Here is a 20526-nt window from a genome sequence, read left to right on the forward strand (position 1 = left end):
CGTGTTAGGTTCCACCTTTTTAGGATTATGCAATTTACAGGTTGTAAAATGCACCGAAAACAAATGAAGTGCCTGAGCTTGACCAATATATTTTTCTGAAAGTCAAATATCCTTTTTCTGATTTAGAATAGTAAAACAATTTAAAAAATATATACTTTTCCAAAAAATTGTTATAAAGTCCAAAAGCCACCACATTGTAGGAATGATCCAGGTGGGACATAACATGTATGTGCTTGCATTAGTCCAGTGGTTCTCAACCTTTTTCAGTTACTGTACCAGCAACAGAATGTTGCACTGCCCATAGTACTCCTGAAATACCCCCTCGTGCATTTTACCAGTAGTTCTATGCTCTCATGAGTCTTCAAGTACCCCCGTGGCTAGGCCAAGTACCCCTAGGGATCCTTGTACCCCGGTCACTAGTTACCACTGCCAAAGGCATAAATCCTGCCTATTTTTACATTGCTTCTCAAAATCTGATTTTAAACCTAACCACACTGCTAACCTTATGCCTAGCTTTAAATTATTGTAATTTTTTGTTTATACATTTTTACTATATACCCATTTTGACTTTGTGGCTGTGGCAACTAGTGACAACCTATATTGAACAAAGATATAAGCGCAACATGCAACAAATTCAAAGATTTTACTGTTACAGTTCATATAAGAAAATCAGTCAATTGAAATAAATGCATTAGGCATTAAGCTATGGATTGCACATGACTGAGAACACAGATCACAGATATGCATCTGTTGATCACAGATACCTTTTTTATTTTTTTAAGTAGGGGCGTGGATCTAAAAAACAGTCCGTATCTAGCATGACCACCATTTGCCTCATGCAGCACGACACACCTCCGTTATATGGAGTTGATCAGGCTTTTGATTGTGGCCTGTGGAATGTAGACCCATTGTTCTTCAATGGCTGTGTGCAAAGTTTCTGGATATTGGCAGGAACTGGAACACGCTGTCGTACACGTCAATCGAGAGCATCCCAGACATGCTCAATGTCTGATGAGTATGCAGACCAGGGAAGAACTAGGACATTTTCAGCTTCCAGGAATTGTGTACCGATCCTTGTGACATGGGGCCGTGTATTATCATGCTGAACATCAGGTGATGATGGCGGCGGACTAATGGCACGGCAATGGGCCATTCACAATCTCATCACAGTATCTTTTTGCATTCAAATTGCCATTGCGATAAAATGCTATTGTGTTTGTCTGTAGCTTATGCCTGGCCATACCATCACCCCACCACCATGGGGCACTCTTCATGTTGTTGACATCAGCAAACCACTTGCCCACATGAAACCATACACATGGTCTGAGGTTGTGGGCCGGTTGGACATACTTCCAAATTCTCTAAAATTATGTTGGAGGCGGTTTATGGTAAAGAAATTAACATTAAATTCTCTGGTGGACATTCCTGCAATCAGCATGCCAATTGCACACTCCCTCAAAACTCGTGTTGTGTGTGACAATATACGCACATTTTATTGTCCCCAGCACAAGGTGCACCTGTGTAATGATAATGCTGTTTAATCAGCTTCTTGATATGCCACACCTGTAAGGTGGATGGATTATCTTGGCAAAGAAGAAATGCTCACTAAACAATTTTGTGCACAACATTTGAGAGAAAAAAGCTTTTTGTGTGTATGGGAAATTTTGGGGATCTTTTATTTCAGCTCATGAAACATGGGATAAACACTTTACAAGTTATGTTTATATTTTTGTAAGTGTAGTAGGCTGCTAGGGAGTAACTAGCTAAGAACAATGTTTAACTGCTGACACAAAAAAGCAATGTTAGGGGGAAAAAATGGTATGTGGATGAAGGTCATACTGAGGCGAATAAACTATTAAGGGAAATAAATGGCTCCAGTTCACACTTTTGTTATTTCATGAAATGTTGTTTTTAAAAAGGGGCATGTACCGGGGTAGCTCCACCCATGGGGTAACTGTTACCCTGTTAGAAAATTATGGCATAGGGTTTTAAAAATCAATTTTTGTAAGTTTTATTTAAATTATTTAGGAAGTAATACTTAATAGTTAAGTCTAGTTGTCTTGTTTTAATTATTTAAATAAAATATGAGGGGGGGAATGGTGTTGCACGTCACCATTAATATCCGCACTATGAGGAGATTTGATGTAAAGTCCCTCTTTAACTCACCTCCATATTCATTTTCTTTGCTGTTCCTTTTCCATACAATCCATTATGTACAACTACACTAAATATTATTTGAATAATGCAAGATTTTACATCTCTGCAGTCTTTAAAATGATATTCAGGAGCAAAAGATTTACAATGGTTGTTTTTAATTCATTAAAAATATTAATTGGAATATAATATTGGAATGGAATATACCTAAAAACATTAAATACCATTGGAATATAACATTTAATAACAATAACTCAGTGTAACATTGGGGTGGCAACTCTCTTATGTTCTGCTATTGCACGATTCTAATTTGTACATTGGTCACAAATAAAGCTATCGCCAGTCAAATTGAAGCACAGGGGCTAGTTACCCCCTAGTAGAGGGGGCGAGTTGCTCTCAACACACTCATCCAACATATTATTACTTTACAAAAAAGTTATCTACATTTRTCTCTCTAAACAAGTGGATTATTTATATTAATGCTTTCCTACTTGTATATTTAAAAAACAATTATAGATCTAACTTATTTGGAATATATCTACAAAATTTCAATTTTTTTAAATCAATTTACCACAAATAGTTTTGTTGAAATATCTCCAAAAGTTGTGATGACACAGAGGAAATGTTTTGCTGAGCAAGAGCAGTGGCAGCCAGGGAAAGTGTTAGGGAAATAATTTGTTGACATCTTGTGAATTATAGGGGGATGGGGTGGGGGACCGATACCCCCTAGTACCCTACCCCTGGTTGGGAACCACTGCATTAGTCGATTAGTGGGGGGGGTGTGTTAAGCTCCAGAAGGCGAAGCCAAGGACAGCGCAATAAGAAGATTCGCTAAAACTGCTTCTCCAATAGAAATCCCCGATCACACTTGTAGGCGATGTCATGGCGACGTTGGCTAACTACGCTCATGCGCAGAAATATGTCATCGGGTCTAAGCAAAGATTTTTTTTTAACTATCTGTGGTCTGAGGATCGTCTCGCGCCAAACTGCGCATGTGCAACCCGTCATATACGGCACAAATTAAAACTTGTCACTTTCACGAGGTTCAAGTAATAACATGTTCAACTAGTTAAGAAATTCTCTCGAATCTAGGTTGTGCCTTTAGATTTCGAGAACATTAACAACTAGGAAGACATTTCTGCCTCTCATTGACTTCTCAAACCCCGGCCTGGTCTGCTTGGTCTGTTTCGCAAATGTTCCCAGAAGTATTGCAATGTTGCGCCTCTGGGTTTAGAAACTCTGTGGCAAGGCGTTCGTGAAGGGGAGGGAAATAGTTACCTAACCAATGACGTCAGAGGCGGCAAAACACACACTCGTCATTTAAACCCAAGCGGGAAAGCAGAATGAACATTGGGCTGTCGTGAAATCTCCAGTGAAGGTCCACGTCCCGTTTGTATTTTATTGGTGAAAATTAGGACAACATGGTGAGGACGAAGGCAGACAGTGTCCCCGGAACTTACAGAAAAGGTAATGTTCTGCAAACAAAACCTGATGAATATATAATTAGCTCGCTGGTTGAGTGCGGAACTGGAATCGCTAACGTTAGCTACTTAATTACCGTAGCCAACTGTAGTTTTGCGAACATAATTGCCACTCCTACATTTTCTATTTTTGATTAACTTGATCGATTTCATTGATTAGCTAACATGATTGACCGGGTTAGATGCCTGTCTCCCGCCATTTCAATATAATCGTGAACACCGCGCATGCCAACCCAGCCGGATGTTGCATTATCTAGTTAGGTATGTTCTCACATCTCATCATTTGTGCAGGATTGGATTGTTATTCGAAAATTTACTTGCATCAATAAATTACATTTTTGCTCGTCACTGTACAACTATAGATTGGATAAAGAATTGGCGTAACATGTCGTTATTAACGTCTTTGGTTAGCTAACGTTGGCAAATTTTTGTAATTCATTATCCTCAATCTGGCGGTAACTTCGCCGCCCAAATTAAGGAAGCCAGCCATACATATATGGCGGTGTCGATTACTTTGCCAGATCAGACTAAAGTAAACTCACTCCATTCCGTAGAAATATGTGCAACCGCGACATTCAAAGGAGGCTGCAAAGAAAACTAATGGGACTGTGTTGACTTCAAAATCGGGGGGGTGAACTACGTTTCTATTCAAGCGTTGATCGACATGGTAATGACTATAGTATTGGAGAAAAGTTGAGAACTGACCCTCGTTATATCATGACGTGTAATGCCGTAACGTACAGCACGCATAAAGCAACGATTTGTCTTACAATCTCTGTCCCCCAGGTGTAGCACTTCTCTCATCGTTTAAAAACAAGAAATGGACAGTGACGGGTAAGGGGGGGATACCTAGTCATTTTTTGCGTCATCACTGCAAGCATCATGACTCTCAAAGCCGCTGTTTACTTTTGAAGATCACTTTAGCACCGCACTAAAAACCCGATTCAAATTTGACACAAACCTTCAAACAGCTATGTAATGACACATATAAACTCTTTATAGTGTTTCATTTACATTTCCGAGGCGATAAGGTGATAAGTTGGACAGATCGAGTGAAAAAAAGTTTTCCCACACGACATCTGTCCTAATCACTATCGCGCATTAGTTGAGCTTCCCCACCCGCCATTTTTAAGAAGACCCGACGGAGCTCATTGCCTTGTTGAATTATGCTGAAACAGGCAGCGTGGAGCTCATGTCATTGATTTTGTTGGAAAGGGGAGAAATTGTGCTTTACAATGGTATTGACATTACAGTTGATCTGGAAGTATTACGTTTTTGGGGCGCTAAAATAAGGTCAATTGTACGGACCAAGGCGATGTACAAAAGTGAGTTTACGTTAACGTATTTATACATTTTCAGCTGTGGCTGCATCTGCACCCAGGAAGTCATTGGGTGCCTCGAGTTCTGCTAATGCATTAAGCAGCTCTCAAGCAGGCACACCTGGTGAGTCATGATTTCATTGACCTTAAAAGTAACATTGACTACCTAATAACCATATATTTCTATGTAATCCTAGTTAGATGAGACATTTCTGGTAGATAACAAACAACTTGCCTCCAGATGAGTTTCTTGCTCATATTTTCATCACTGGTGAGGACTCTAAATGTTGTTTTGCAGCAAAGAGTAAATTTGCTGGTGGTAATCCTGTGTGTCCTCGGCCCACCCCAACTTGGCAGAAGGGAATTGGAGATTTCTTTGGTGGGCCCAGCASGAAGCCTGACAAAGAGAACCACCTCCCCCAGTCAGATGATGAAGAGGCCGGAGTCAGTGGAGTGTCCAAGTCATCCAGGAAGTACGTTCATTCTATTAAGCATTGTTTTAGGACTAGTCTAAAAGCGCCCCCAAAATGCCTACCGCTTTAGTGCTTGCAGAAGTTCCTCTTAAATCTGTTCCAAAAACGTTGCCAATAGAAAGTATGTGTTCTGATTGTTAAATGCAATGTTTTGGGAACAGATTCTGAACTTTTTTTTATACACCTGTGCCTTGTGGAGGTATTTTGCCAAAGCAGAATCAATGGGTTACAAGTACAGTCCTGCTGTTTCTGGAAATGTATTGAACCACGTTTGAATGTACATCTAGCTGTTTGTCTGCAAGTTATCCATTGTTGAGCCAGGTTTCAAATTTTCAGGATGCATCTATGATTTTCAGTGCGCTAAGCCAGTTCAAATTTAATTATGGGCGAAACAGCATTGATTCCATATTTGCTGGCCTATCTAATGTCAATCACTCGCCTTTCAGTTCCAGACCACTGCCTGCTGAGGATGCTGAGGGTGAATGAGCTTAGCCAATGGTGCCCCACTTGAAAAGCCATTGCCTCTAATACTTGAATGGGTTGGGTATATCTTTGTATATAATTATTGATTAATTCATGTTTTTGTACAGATGTTTAATAAACTTTTTTATTAAGCTTGATTCCATAACGTTGTCACAACCTGGGTGATATTTGATAGTCAACTCTTGTTTGAGGCCCACATCAAGTGTGACCTTGGTCTTAATTTATAATTCTACTGAACATTGACGGGTTATGACCTATGCTATCACAACCTGCAGCTGAGCGACTTATCCACGCCTTTATCTCATCCTGTTTGGACTATTGTAACGCCCTGTTGGCGCATTTGCCAAAATCCCAGTTCACACCTACCAAGGTATCCACAACTCTGGACCCAAGTACCTGTCTGACCGCATCCTACCCCACACATGCCCTTTGCTCCTCCAGCTCCCTTCAACAGACTAAACTATGGGTGACACGGCTTTCAGTTGTGTGGCTCCTCTGCTGTGGAGCGCACTGCCAGGCCTGCAGAGACTATGGCCTCGTATAAGGCACAACTACAGGCTGCTGTTCAGAAAAGTATAAGGATGTGTTAATTCTGTTCTGTCAATTGGCTCTGACACCTGTATATAACCTTGATGTCTGCATACTATGTTCTGTGTTGGATTGTTTTAATTTTCTTTGGTGCCTTGGGTGAGAAAAGCACTTACATTAAATTATTATTCTATTCCTGCTTCCAAAATCTAGTCTTCTATTGGGTCTCAAACAAAGTTGTAGTTGTGATATTTTGTGCGTCCGGGTTTCACTTATCAACTCAATTATAGATTGGCGTGATGGTAAGTCTCAACCTTATCAGTAGATTCCCTGCATGCCTAGCAATTTCTGAATTTAAAAAATATATATATTTTTGCTAATATCTTGTAATAGCTACTACCAGTAGATGGCACTAGATCGTTATGGTCAAACTAGGCGATTCTGCCATAAACTAAAAGTGTATGGTAATGAGGAAAGACTGAGCACTACTTGATGTTGATTAGTGTTCCATGATTAGGCTACCTGTTGAATTTTTTGTCCCATGTCACACGAAGTTGTCGTTCGCCATATTGAATCCACGCTGCATTTCTGAATTGACAAGCATATACTCGCGTCACCCCTACAGTTGACCAATCACGGACGAATAGGCGTATATTTCGGCTTCCTATAAATGTCATGTGCCCAAACAGCCACAAAAACGAACTACAAAAAGAACCGGCACAAAATGTAATATGCACAGACTGTTTCGGATGGGAAACATGCGGCCGCCTTTAGTTTACATGCTTGACCAGTGCTACATGTTTGATACCATGAGGTTTTCAACCAATATTCGCAGGAAAGGTTTTGGTGGAACCAACTCATTCACCAAAAGTGGTGTGGGTGTGTTTGTAAATTGAATCTGGAGTGCGCTCTCGGGGTTCATAAATGCAGGGCGTTGCGCTCTCGGAGGTACACGACGCTGGCCGAGGAGTAGCGTTGATATGAGCGTTCTGACCCCAGAACGGCGGTCAAACAACCAAGGTAACTTGCTAGCAACTTCCAGACACATGAAAACACTTCTGACCATTTTGCTTGCGCTAGCAGAGCTGGTTAGGCTGTTTTCATGTTATCCAGAGCGTTGGTTACTAACTGCAGCTGGCAACAAATTAATTGCGCTTTTCTGCCTAAGTTTACTGACACCGGCCATATTCAACGGGTGTTGAGCGTATGTATTGTAATGACCTGACTACGATCATAAATGAACAATTGTCCAGACAGAGGCTTGAGTTTGCGAGTTGACGGTTTATTAAACCAACTTTACACAGGCTACTGTTTGGGCCGTAGCACACGCCAAATAAATGACAGATAACCCACAAGCCAATCGTGACCTTCTCTTGTGAAACCCAGACGTAAGAGAGAGAACAAAGGCGAAACCTGGTCTTAACTTCCAATGCTCCATCCCCCTGCCCAACCCCCCTCCACGCCACTCCGCCAACCGCCAGGATGCCCGGCATCAGAACATTCCAGGCATTCCCGTGATTGGCAGATAGCAGGTTGATTGACATGTCGGCCCCGCGAACACTGGGTACTGGTCAGTACAACACACAACACTACTAGCCTAACACATAACACACAGCTGTCTGTGCGGGTCGCTACACAGCCCCCACCACAAAAGTCCCTCGTCCCCGAGGGAACAAACAAAGTCTCTGAAGCCGACCCGGAGGTCTCCTTTGCCTGCGTGGCCGTGATGGTCGCAGAGTGCCCCTCTGGGAACCAGGGGATGAAGGCAGGGATATGGGGGACAAGGAACGCGGGAACGGTAATACAGTCCGTGGCTCTGGGGAACCACGCGGTGACACAGGGGGGGAGACAGGGGGAGTGGGCTGTCTGGAGCCTTGTCTGCGGCACTGGGGGTGGGTGCCTGGAGAATGTCATTGCCAGAGAGGGGAATTGTGGGGGTTCCTGGGTTTGGGGAGAAGAGGCCCCTCTGTATGGGGCTAACCTGTCCCGGTGCAGTGCCACCTTTTCTCCCCCTGGGAGGAAGCTGCACCCGGTAAACAACCTCCCCTACCCTCTCCAGGACACTGCAGGGTCCCACCCAGTGACTGTCCAACTTGGGGCATCTGCCTTTTTTCCTTAGCGGGCTGTAGACCCAGACCAGCTCCCCAGCCACAAAGTGCCTTCCCCGGGTGTGCACGTCATAGTTCCTCTTCTGCCTCACACCTGCATTCACCAGCTGCTCTCTGGCGAAGGTGTGGGCTGTCTCCAGGCGGTCCTGGAGTCTCCGGGCATACTCCGGCCCCAGGGGAACATGAGGGCTATCCAGGGGCCGACCAAACGCCATCTCCGCAGGGGTGCGGATCTCTCTCCCCAGCATGAGGAGGGCAGGCGTGCAGGAGGTGGAGTCTTGGACAGCGGAGCGGCATGCCATGAGGACCATAGGCGGTGCTTGTCCCAGTCACGCTGGTGTTTGGAAGGGACGATGGCCAGCTGCTGTCCAAGCGTTTTTGTTGAAGCGCTCCACAAGGCCATCCCTTTGAGGATGGAGAGGAGTAGTGCGGGTCTTGTGCATACCCAGCCTCTCACACATGGTGGCGAACACACGGGACTCAAAGTTTCTGCCTGGCCGCTGTGGATGGACTCTGCAGCTCCAAACCTGCTGAACATCCCCGCTGTCAGGGCGTCGACGATTGTCTCTGCCTCCTGGTCAGGCAGAGCATAGGCCTCGGCGCCATTTTGTGAAATAGTCCATGGCCGTGAGCACCCAGCGGTTTCCCACTGTCTGTGGTGGGGAACGGCCCCAACTACATCCACTCCCACCCTTCCATGGGAGCCCCCACTGGGAACTGTTGGAGCTGAGCATGAGAGCGGCCTGGGGGGCCCTTTCTCGCTGTGCAGTTGTCACCAGCGGCGACAAAAGTCCTTCCACATCCCTCTTGTGCTGCCCCCAGTAGAAGCCCTGACGGAGACGGCGCAGTGTTTTTGTGACCCCAAAGTGTCCAGTCCCCACCCCCCCATGAGTACTCTGGAGCACAGCCTCCCGCAATGCTTTTGGGACCACCACCTGCCACCTCTCCTCTCCCGTAGCTGACTCCTTCCATGCCCGCTGTAGCACGCCATCAGCCAGCCGCAGTCTCTCAAACTTRGACCACAACCCTTTGGTCGCGAGTGAGAGCGCTGTCACCTCTTCCCATGGTGGCCTCACCTGCGCCTCTACCCACTGTAGCACTGGCTGTAGGTCTGTGTCCCGTCCCTGCTGCTGCCGCCATTCAGCCATGTCGACAGTCTGCAGCTCACAGCAGACAGGCCCGCTCGCCCGACACACTGTGGCACAGACCCCCTCTGCACACAGCTCTCTCTCCCGTCCCTCTCTCCGTTCACAGTGGCGGCAGCCGTCTGCAGTACAGGGCCGACGGGACATGGCGTCGGCGTTGGAGTGGCGTGCCCCTGCCCTGTGCACCACSGTGAAGTCATACGGCTGAAGCTCCTCCAACCAGCGTGCCACCTGCCCCTCTGGCTCTCTGAAAGACATGAGCCACTGGAGAGCAGAGTGGTCAGTCCTTACAGTAAAGGGCAGACCACCCAGGTAGTACTTGAAGTGTTTGATGGAAGCCACAACAGCCAAGAGCTCCCGCCGGGTGACACAGTAGCGGCGCTCATGTTTGTCAAATGTTTTGCTGAAGTACGCCACCACTCTCTGGCCCCACCTGGGCCAGCACCCCACCCATGCCCACATTGCTCGCGTCTGTGTCCAGGATAAAGGGCAAGGTGAGGTCAGGGGGGGCGAGCACGGGGGCCTCGATCAGTGCACATTTGAGGGTGTTGAAGGCCTCCTCACACTCCACTGTCCAAGTGAAAGCCTTGTCCTTCGGCAGCAGGCGGTTCAGTGGAGCAGCAACGCTTGAGAAGCCCCGTACAAACCTCCTGTAGTACGAGGCCAGGCCCAGGAAGCTCTTCAGCTGACGCTGGTCGGTGGGGGTGGGCCAGTCTCTGACAGCCCCTACCTTGTCCTCCATGGTGCTGATCCCCTCCTTCCCCACTCGGTGGCCCAAGAAGGACACCTCTCTCCTCATGAAGTGGCACTTCTCGGGGTGGAGCTTCAGACCTGCGGCAGCCACCCTCTCCAGCACACGCCGTAGCGCCCCAGGGCTGACTGGAAGGAGCTGCCATGGGCCAGGATGTCATCGAGGTATACCAGACACTGCTGTCTGGGGATGCCATCCAGCACCCTGTCCATCAAACGCTCAAAAGTAGCTGGAGCGTTGCACAGGCCAAAGCACAGGACCTTGAACTGCAAGTGTCCTCTGTTAGTGGAGAACGCAGTTTTGGCTCTGGCCTCTGGGGAGAGGGGCACCTGCCAGTAGCCACTGCGGAGGTCTAGTGAGGAGAACCAGGAGGACCCCCTAACCAGGTCCAGCGACTCACCCCATACCACGTATCGATATGAGTCCTTCCTGGTTACCTCATTCAGCCGCCTGTAGTCCGCACAGAACCTCAGCTTGCCCTCCTTCTTCGGAACCATGACGCCGCCCAGGGGCTGTCTGAGGGCTCAATGAAGTCTGCCCGCTGCATCTCCAACACAGCCTTGTCTGCCGKCTCCTGGCGTGCCAGCGGGATACGGCGGGGATGCATCTTGATGGGTCGAGCATCACCTGTGTCGATCTCATGCTGCACCAGATGAGTCTGACCCACCTCTTCCTCACTCAGCGCAAAGCTGTCTCTGAATTCAAACAGCAACTGCCACAACCGTTCCTGCTGCTCGGGGTCAAGACCAACACAGTTCCTCCCCCATATCTCCCTCACTGCAGACAGTGTCCTCTCCTCTCCCATCTGGAGTAGCTGGGCGCGGCCCGGGCTCACAGAGGGCTCTGTCATGGAGGTAGCTGGGGGAATGTAACACACCGCCGTAGGTGACAGGGGGGCTGGGGAAAAGTCACACACAGCTGTGTGGGAGGGGGGGCAGCCATGAGTCTCTGCTGCTTTAACTGTTGGAGTAAAGGGTTTGTTGGGTTGAGTGAATGTGACATTAGGGGGGGCCATGGTGACTTCCGGCCCTCCCTGGAAGCTCAGTGTGCCCCTATTTAGGTCTAACTGGCAGCCTGTGCTCCTAAGAAAGTCCAACCCCAGGATACAAGGGTCCTGCACAGCCGCCACCCACACAGGATGACGCACAGTCCTGCCCCCTACTGTCAGAGTCATTATTCCCTTCCCTTTCATGGGTGCCAGCTCACCTGTGACTGTGCGGAGCTGCACAGTTGTAGGCTCACACTGAGTCCAACCTGGCACAATATCTGGCCTCACCAGGGTTACTGTGGACCCAGTGTCCACCAYGGCGGAGCAGGGCACKCRCTCCACAGTGACAGGGACATGACAAAAGTCCCCAACACAGGTCCGGCCCACCACAACAACAGGCTCCATCCGCTTGCTCTCGTCTGCTTCTGGGGGAAGTGGAGCCTTGCTTCCCCGTCTGTGCCGGTGGGCTCCTCCTGAAGAAGATGGTGGTTGGGATAGAAAGCAGAGGGTCCGCACTACCCGGTCTATGCGGACCCCGAGCCGTTTCCCTGAGCTCTGGGGGACATGGGGCAATTTCGCGGCAGATGGCCTGGCTGGCCACAACCCCAGTAGACCCTGGGACCAGGGTGTGTGTTTCGTGCCGCCTGTAGCGACACAGCACGAATGAGTTTCTGTCATTTCAGCCACCCATGCAGGCTTTTCCGGCTCCGGGCTGCTCTGCCCCCCAGCTCGCACAGAGGGTGTGTCTCCCTGCACCCCCACCAAAGCCCCAGCTGAAGCCCCAGCCCACACCAGCTCCCTCTCCAAAGCCATCTCCAAGCTATCTGCAATGACTCAGGATGAGCCAGCTGGGTCTGTATGCGCAGCTCCGTAGGAGAGAGCGCCTGTATGAACTGGTCCCGTGCTAGCTCGCTCTGCACGGAGGGGGCATGTGAGCATATGCCCGCCGAGAGAGGCTCTCAATGTCATTAGCTAGCACCCGTAGAGGCTCTCCAGGCTGCCTGCGTCTATTACTCAGTTCGGAGGGCAGTAGCCCGGGCTGTACACACTGTCCATAGCGCCTCCTCAGTGCTCCCACTAAAGCACCATAATCATGTCTGTCCTCGGGGCTAATCAATATCAAACAGGCCAGAGCTTCATCCGTGAGGCATAAAGCCAACTGCAGTGCCCTTTCTTCATCCGTCCACCCCCTAAAATGAGCTAACAGTTCAAACTGAGCATGAAAGCTTCCCAATCCGCCTTACCGGAATACTTCGGGGTCTTAATAGATACGGACGCAGCCGGGAACTGGGCGCCGCCATGTTTGTTTACATTCTGAGCCCCAGATTCCTCGCCGCGTCGACGTCACCACTTCGGTCCGCCCACCAGAATCCGCGCGAAACACAGTCGACGAGGCGCTCATGCCCGCTTCAGCCGGCATCACTCTACTGTCCTCCCTCAAGCGGCCTCTGCGCTCCGACGCCCTGGCGATCTCCTCAGCCAGAACCTCGCGAAGTCCATGCACACGCACCTCCTTGGCCATACATTTACATTTACATTTAAGTCATTTAGCAGACGCTCTTATCCAGAGCGACTTACAAATTGGTGCATTCACCTTATGACATCCAGTGGAACAGCCATTTACAATAGTGCATCTAAATCTTTTAAGGGGGGGGGGGGGGGGTGAGAAGGATTACTTTATCCTATCCTAGGTATTCCTTAAAGAGGTGGGGTTTCAGGTGTCTCCGGAAGGTGGTGATTGACTCCGCTGTCCTGGCGTCGTGAGGGAGTTTGTTCCACCATTGGGGCCAGAGCAGCGAACAGTTTTGACTGGGCTGAGCGGGAACTGTACTTCCTCAGTGGTAGGGAGGCGAGCAGGCCAGAGGTGGATGAACGCAGTGCCCTTGTTTGGGTGTAGGGCCTGATCAGAGCCTGGAGGTACTGAGGTGCCGTTCCCTCACAGCTCCGTAGGCAAGCACCATGGTCGTCCCCTACCTCCACCTTCACTTTCGGATTCCCTCGAAGCATTTTCAACCCCCGTTCTCACCTACGGTAGCTAGCCACATAAGTCAGCTAGCTAGCTGGCTAACTTTTATCAACGTTTTTACTTCTGACACCAATGTAATAACCTGACTAGATCATAAATGAACAATTGTCCAGACAGAGGTTGAGTTTGCGAATTGACGGTTTATTAAACCAACTTTACACAGGCTACTGTTTGGGCCGTAGCACACGCCAAATAAATGACAGATAACCCCACAAGCCAATCGTGACATTCTCTTTGAAGGCCAGACGTAGAGAGAGAAACAAAGGCGAAACCTGGTCTTAACTTCCATGCTCCATCCCCCTGCCCCAACCCCTCCACGCCACTCCGCCAACCGCCAGGATGCCCGGCATCAGAAATTCCAGGCATTCCCGTGATTGGCAGATAGCAGGTTGATTGACATGTGCGACCCCGCGAACACTGGGTACTGGTCAGTACAACAACACCACCTACTAGCCTAACACATACACACAGCTGTCTGTGCGGGTCGCTAAGTATATTCATAATTTACTCTACGACAGACGAGTTCTCTGAAATCGGAGTAGATCGCCAGAGTGAATGTATGAATGCACCCAAAAGCAGGTTGGCCTGCTGTTACCATGACAGCTAACGTGTTGATCTTCCATGTGATAAATGGACTCATCCATTTATTAGTTGCCCAGTACGCTTATCGAAATATCAGCAGAAAGTCTTGTTTCTACACCCGGAAGTGCATTTCTCCCAGGAGGTGTTGGACAAAGATATCTCGAAAAGACAGTCAAGTGACTGCTCTGACAATGGAAATACATGTCATCGAAGCTGGAAGGAGGCGAGATCAATTGGGACCGTTCTAGCCATTGTGAGGGCAGGTACGCGTGTGAAAAGGCCARAGTGTTACGTTCATAGTGTAACAAAACATTTTCGCACAGATTGCACCGGACTGTTAACACGCTCCTCCAAACGCCTGCGTTGCAGCGTACTCCTCGCCAACTCCATTCTCCGGTATCCCTCCTCGCACTGTTCTATTGACTCCCAGGCGGGCTCTGGCACTCCCAGGGTCGACCGACCACCTCTCTACCTCCTCCCATGTTGTCACTGGTTAGCACCTCGGCTCCGCCTACCACCCCGTGCAAAAAACATTCGGGCTGTCTTTTGGGCTTACTCTGTGGCTGCGAACCCCGGCATCMTCGCTATTCTCCCTTCTTTCCTTGCGTCTCCCGCCAAGGAAGGCGATCCTGTGCTGCCAGGATTTCTTCCCAAGTCCAGGATCCCTTCCCATCCAGGATCTCCTCCCAAGTCCAGGATACACTCTCCTCCTGGGCACACTGCTTGGTCCTGTTGTGGTGGGATATTCTGTCACGGTCGTGTGTAGAGACGGACCAAGGCACAGCGGATGTAGAGTTCCACAAATGTATTATAAAGTGAAACTTAGCAAACAAAACAATAAACTACAACCCGTGACTAACGAGATGCTACGTGCACAAACTCAAAATTCAATATCCCACAAACACAGGTGGGAACAAACACTACTTAAATATGATCCCCCAATTAGAGACAACGATTACCAGCTGCCTCTAATTGGAATCATACAAAATCACCGACATAGAAAATTAAACCTAGAACCCCACATAGAAATAATAAACTAGAACACCCCCCAGTCACGCCCTGACCTACTCCACCATAGAAAATAAATGCTCTCTATGGTCAGGACGTGACAGTCGTGGCCAAAAGTTTTGAGGACACAAATATAKATTTTCACAAAGTTTGCTGCTTCAGTGTCTTTAGATATTTTTGTCAGTTGTTACTATGGCATACTGAAGTATAATCACAACCATTTCATAAGTGTCAAAGGCTTTTATTGACAATTACATGAAGTTGATGCAATGAGTCAATATTTGCAGTGTTGAGCCTTCTTTTTCAAGACCTGCAATCCACCCTGGCATGCTGTCAATTAACTTCTGGGCCACATCCTGACTGATGGCAGCACATTCTTGCATAATCAATGCTTGGGGTTTGTCAGAATTTGTGGGTTTTTGTTACTCCACCCGCCTCTTGAGGATTGACCACAAGTTCTCAATGGGATTAAGGTCTGGGGAGTTTCCTGGCCATGGACCCAAAATATCTATGTTTTGTTCCCCGAGCCACTTAGTTATCACTTTTGCCTTATGGCAAGGTGCTCCATCATGCTGATAAAGGCATTGTTTGTCACCAAACTGTTCCTGGATGGTTGGGAGAAGTTGCTCTCGGAGGATGTGTACCATTCTTTATTCATGGCTGTGTTCTAAGGCAAAATTGTGAGTGAGCACACTCCCTTGGCTGAGAAGCAACCCCACACATGAATGGTCTCGGGATGCTTTACTGTTGGCATGACACAGGACTGATGGTAGCGCTCACATTGTCTTCTCCGGACAAGCTTTTTTCCGGATGCCTCAAACAATCGGAAAGGGGATTCATCAGAGAAAATGACTTTACCCCAGTCCTCAGCAGTCCCAATCCCTTTGCTGCGCTTCTTGACACCAGGCCATCCTCCAAAAGTCTTCGCCTCACTGTGCATGCAGATGCACTCACACCTGCCTGCTGCCATTCCTGAGCAAGCTCTGTACTGGTGGTGCCCCGATCCTGCAGCTGAATCAACTGTAGGAGACGGTCCTGGTGCTTGCTGGACTGTCTTGGGCACCCTGAAGCTCTCCTTGAATGAAGTTCTTGATGATCCGATAAATGGTTGATTTAGGTGCAATCTTACTGGCAGCAATATCCTTGCCTGTGAAGCCCTTTTTTGTGCTATAAGCAATGTGACGGCACGTGTTTCCTTGCAGGTAACCATGGTTCCAGCACCACCCGCCTTTTGAAGCTTCCAGTCTGTTATTCGAACTCAATCAGCATGACCGAGTGATCTCCAGCCTTGTCCTTGTCAACACTCACACCTGTGTTACGAGAGAATCACTGACATGATGTCAGCTGGTCCTTTTGTGGCAGGGCTGAAATGCAGTGGAAATGTTTTTTGGGGATTCAGTTCATTTGCATGGCAAAGGGACTTTGCAATTCATCTGATCACTCTTCATAACATTCTGGAGATATGCTTGCCATCATCACAAACTGAGGCAGCAGACTTTGAAAATTATTATTTGTGTCATTCTCAAACTTTTGCCACGACTGTATATCCATCCTGCCCTGCCTTTCTAAAGTCTTTGAAAGCCAAGTGAACAAACAGATCACCGACCATTTCGAATCCCACCGTACCTTCTCCGCTATGTAACCCGGTTTCCAAGCTGGTCACGGGTGCACCTCAGCCACGCTCATGGTCCTAACGATATCATAACCGCCATCGATAAAGACAGACTGTGCAGCCGTCTTCATCGACCTGGCCAAGGCTTTCGACTCTGTCTCACCATATTCTTATCGGCAAACTCAACAGCCTTTGTTTTTCAAATGACTGCCTCGCCTGGTTCACTAACTACTTCTCAGATAGAATTCTGTGTGTCAAATAGGAGGGCCTGTTGTCTGGACCTTTGGCAGTCTCTATGTGGGTGCCACAGGGTCCAATTCTTGGGCCGACTCTTTTCCCTGTATATATCAATGATGTCGCTCTTGCTGCGGGTGATTCTTTGATCCACCTCTATGCAGACGACACCATTCTGTATACATCTGGCCCTTCTTTGGACACTGTGTTAACAAACCTCCAAGCGAGCTTCAATGCCATACAACTCTCCTTCCGTGGCCTCCAAATGCTCTTAAATGCTAGTAAAACTAAATGCATGCTCTTCAACCGATCGCTGCCCGACTAGCATCACTACTCTGGACGGTTCTGTCTTAGAATATGTGGACAACTATAAATACCTAGGCGTCTGGCTAGACTAAACTCTCCTTCCAGACTCATATTAAGCATCTCCAATCCAAAATTAAATCTAGAATCTGCTTCCTATTTCGCAACAAAGCCTCCTTCACTCATGCTGCCAAACATACCCTCGTAAAACTGACTAGCCTACCGATCCTTGACTTCGGTGACGTCATTTACAAAATAGCCTCCAACACTCTACTCAGAAAATTGGATGCAGTCTATCACAGTGCCATCCTTTTTGTCACCAAAGCCCCATATACTACCCACCCATATACTACCCACCAAACCCACTGGCTCCAGGTCATCTATAAGTCTTTGCTAGGTAAAGCCCCGCCTTATCTCAGCTCACTGGTCACCATAGCAACACCCACCCGTAGCACGCGCTGCAGCAGGTATATTTCACTGGTCATTCCAAAAGCCAACACCTCGTTTGGCCGCCTTTCCTTCCAGTTCTCTGCTGCCAATGACTGGAACGAATTGCAAAAATCACTGAAGTTGGAGACTTATATCTCCCTCACTAACTTTAAGTATCAGCTGTCAGAGCAGGTTACCGATAGCTGCAGCTGTACACAGCCCATCTGTAAATAGCCCATCTAACCAACTACCTACCTCATCCCTTATTTGTTTTTCTGCTCTTTTGCACACCAGTATTTCTACTTGCACATCCTCATCTGCACATCTATCACCCCAGTGTTAATTGCTCAATTGTAATTACTTCGCCACTATGGCCTATTTATTGCCTTACCTCTACTTAATTTGCACACACTGTATACAGATTTTTCTATTGTGTTATTGACTGTATGTTTATTTATCCCATGTGTAACTCTGTGTTGTTTGTGTCGCACTGCTTTGCTTTATCTTAGCCAGGTTGCAGTTGTAAATGAGAACTTGTCCTCAACTGGCCTACCTGGTTAAATAAAGGTAAAATAGAAAAGAAAACTGGAGCACTGGGCCAGCCACTCTTAAATAACACATGGGCCAGCACAGGTGGAAACACCTAACCTCTAATGACATGACCAACCAGCACAGGTGTAATACAGACTGACTAACAAGGTGACACGAATCGGTGCACCCTATGTGCTAATGTCCAACCTCAAAATATAAAATGGAAAAACCAAAGCCTGTAACACCTTCCCCCTTAAGACAACAAATATACCCTATATTTATGTTAGACAAGTTTGCTCACCAGCAACAGAAAACAACTTTCATTGCACAACATAATCAACATAAATGCATCACCTTCTCCAATGTAAACATGGTGTCTGCCTCCCAAGTGGCACGGTGGGCTAAGTCACTGCAGCGCAGTGCTACCTCTGCCGCTAGAAATTCTGGTTAGAGTCCAGGCTCTGCCGTGACCGGGAGACCCATGGGGCGGCGCACAGTTGGGGCGGCGCACAGTTGGGGCGGCGCACAGTTGGCCCGTCGTCAGGGTTAGGGGAGGGTTTGGCCGGCAGGGATGTTCTTGTCCTATTGCGCATTAGCAACTCCTGTGGGCGGGGCGGGCGCAATGCACACTGACACGGTGGCCAGGTGTACAGTGTTTCTTCCGACACATTGTTGCGGCTGGCTTCCGGGTTAAGCGTGCGTTGTGTCAAGAAGCAGTGCGGCTTGGCTGGGTTGTGTTTGGGAGGACGCACGGCTCTCGACCTTCGCCTTTCCCAAGTCCATACGGGAGTTGCAGCGATGGGACAAGACTATAACTACCAATTGGATACCATGAAATTAGGGAGAAAAAGGGAMAAAAAACAAATGGTGTCTACAGGCTGTCAATTAAATATGTAAAAATGTAAACAATTTTTTATATATATAACGTTTTTGAAAAACTCACGTACGCTTCTATAACTCTCGTCCCCTTGGAACGAGCCCAACCAAAACAATACTCATTCCAAAAACTGCAAAACGTGCAGTCAAAATAAATTGTGAGCCAGGGCTACACTGTGGCTAAATGCAAAACACAAAACCTATTGATTACCCATCCCTGAGTGACAATCTTCCAGTTGTCCTTACCACGGACATGTCTGATTTCAAGAGGAAACTTCTGCAATATCTGTAGTAACTTTTCCTCTCGTGATTCTCCTCAGTGAAATTTGTTTGATTGGGGCAACGTTAATGTCATGCTCTAGTGCATTTGTCTGAGAGCACATCTGAGAATAACCCCTGATATTCCAAATGCAGTGCAACAATGTAGCCTTTTTCCTTGCACGCTGTCAATCAGGGCTCTCCAACCCAGTTCCTGAAGAGCTAGGTTTTTGCTCCAACCCTAATCTAGCACACCTGAGTCTAATAACTGTCTGGTTGATTATCTAAATCAGATTACTTACAACCAGCGGTGAGGTGAAAGTAAGGCAGTATGGTCCCTTACTGCATCCCTGCAAAATAAATATTGTGGGTATGCTGTACCAGTAAAACATGAYCCTATCACAATAATGAAAACAAAATGCCAAGAAAACTGTAGGCTATTACATCATTATTTATAATTTACTATGTGTCAGAGACATGAAAAATGAGCGAATGGACTTGAACACGGGTGGTAAGCCTGTAGCCTACACTCCAAAATGCGATTGTGCGATGAGAACACTGACATTTTGCCAAGGCAGAGATGATTGTCTGAGGCGCGCGGACAGCAGTGGCGGCATTAATTCTGGCATAATGTCAATCGCCAAATACGTTTTGGTCTTTTCTGTAACAGATCTCTTTCCATTCACCACTGTTTGGAGGCTGGAAATATGTTGCGAGTGGATGAACTTGCACTGTAAAAAATTCCATGTAATTTTACAGTAAATATTATACAGTACTGTAATCATAATACAACAATTTACTGGATTTTTTGTTCAATCATCCACACAATTGCTGTGAAAGAACAGTACGTTGCTGTATTCTATTTACAGTAAAAATGTGTAATTTGATATCTACTGTATTTTTACTGCAACTTAGTTAGCAGTAAGTTACTTTAGATTCACAGGATAAATAATACAGTAACCTTTTGTAATTTATTACAATGCAACTCAGTTGCCAGTAAATTACTATAATTTCACAGGATTAATACAAAAATCTTGTACATTTTTTTTAATTTTTTTACCATATTTTACCATAGTGCGCAGTTTGACTAGGCTACTGATATTGCCTGGGGTTGTTCGGCATGCAAAATGACTGTCAACACAGTTCCATTTGAAGAAGAGGGGAAAAAAAGTGAACTGGCGATTCGTATTGTTTGAATTGATTTTCTGACCGACGAATGCTACATTTGGACTGGTTT

At 47.2% G+C, this 20526-nt stretch overlaps 1 protein-coding gene across 1 annotated transcript; it reads left to right on the plus strand.

Moving 5' to 3' along the window:
* Nucleotides 1-3455: 3455 nt before the first annotated feature.
* Nucleotides 3456-6632, plus strand: LOC111962456 (PCNA-associated factor-like). Its single transcript, XM_023985554.2, has 4 exons — nucleotides 3456-3621; nucleotides 4995-5078; nucleotides 5253-5427; nucleotides 5874-6632. Exons 1-4 carry the CDS (start codon nucleotides 3576-3578, stop codon nucleotides 5911-5913), a joined length of 345 nt encoding a protein of 114 aa, XP_023841322.1. The 5' UTR covers nucleotides 3456-3575; the 3' UTR covers nucleotides 5914-6632.
* Nucleotides 6633-20526: the final 13894 nt, after the last annotated feature.

The sequence above is a fragment of the Salvelinus sp. IW2-2015 genome, linkage group LG4q.1:29, assembly GCF_002910315.2.
Source record: "Salvelinus sp. IW2-2015 linkage group LG4q.1:29, ASM291031v2, whole genome shotgun sequence".
Taxonomy (NCBI): Eukaryota; Metazoa; Chordata; class Actinopteri; order Salmoniformes; family Salmonidae; genus Salvelinus; species Salvelinus sp. IW2-2015.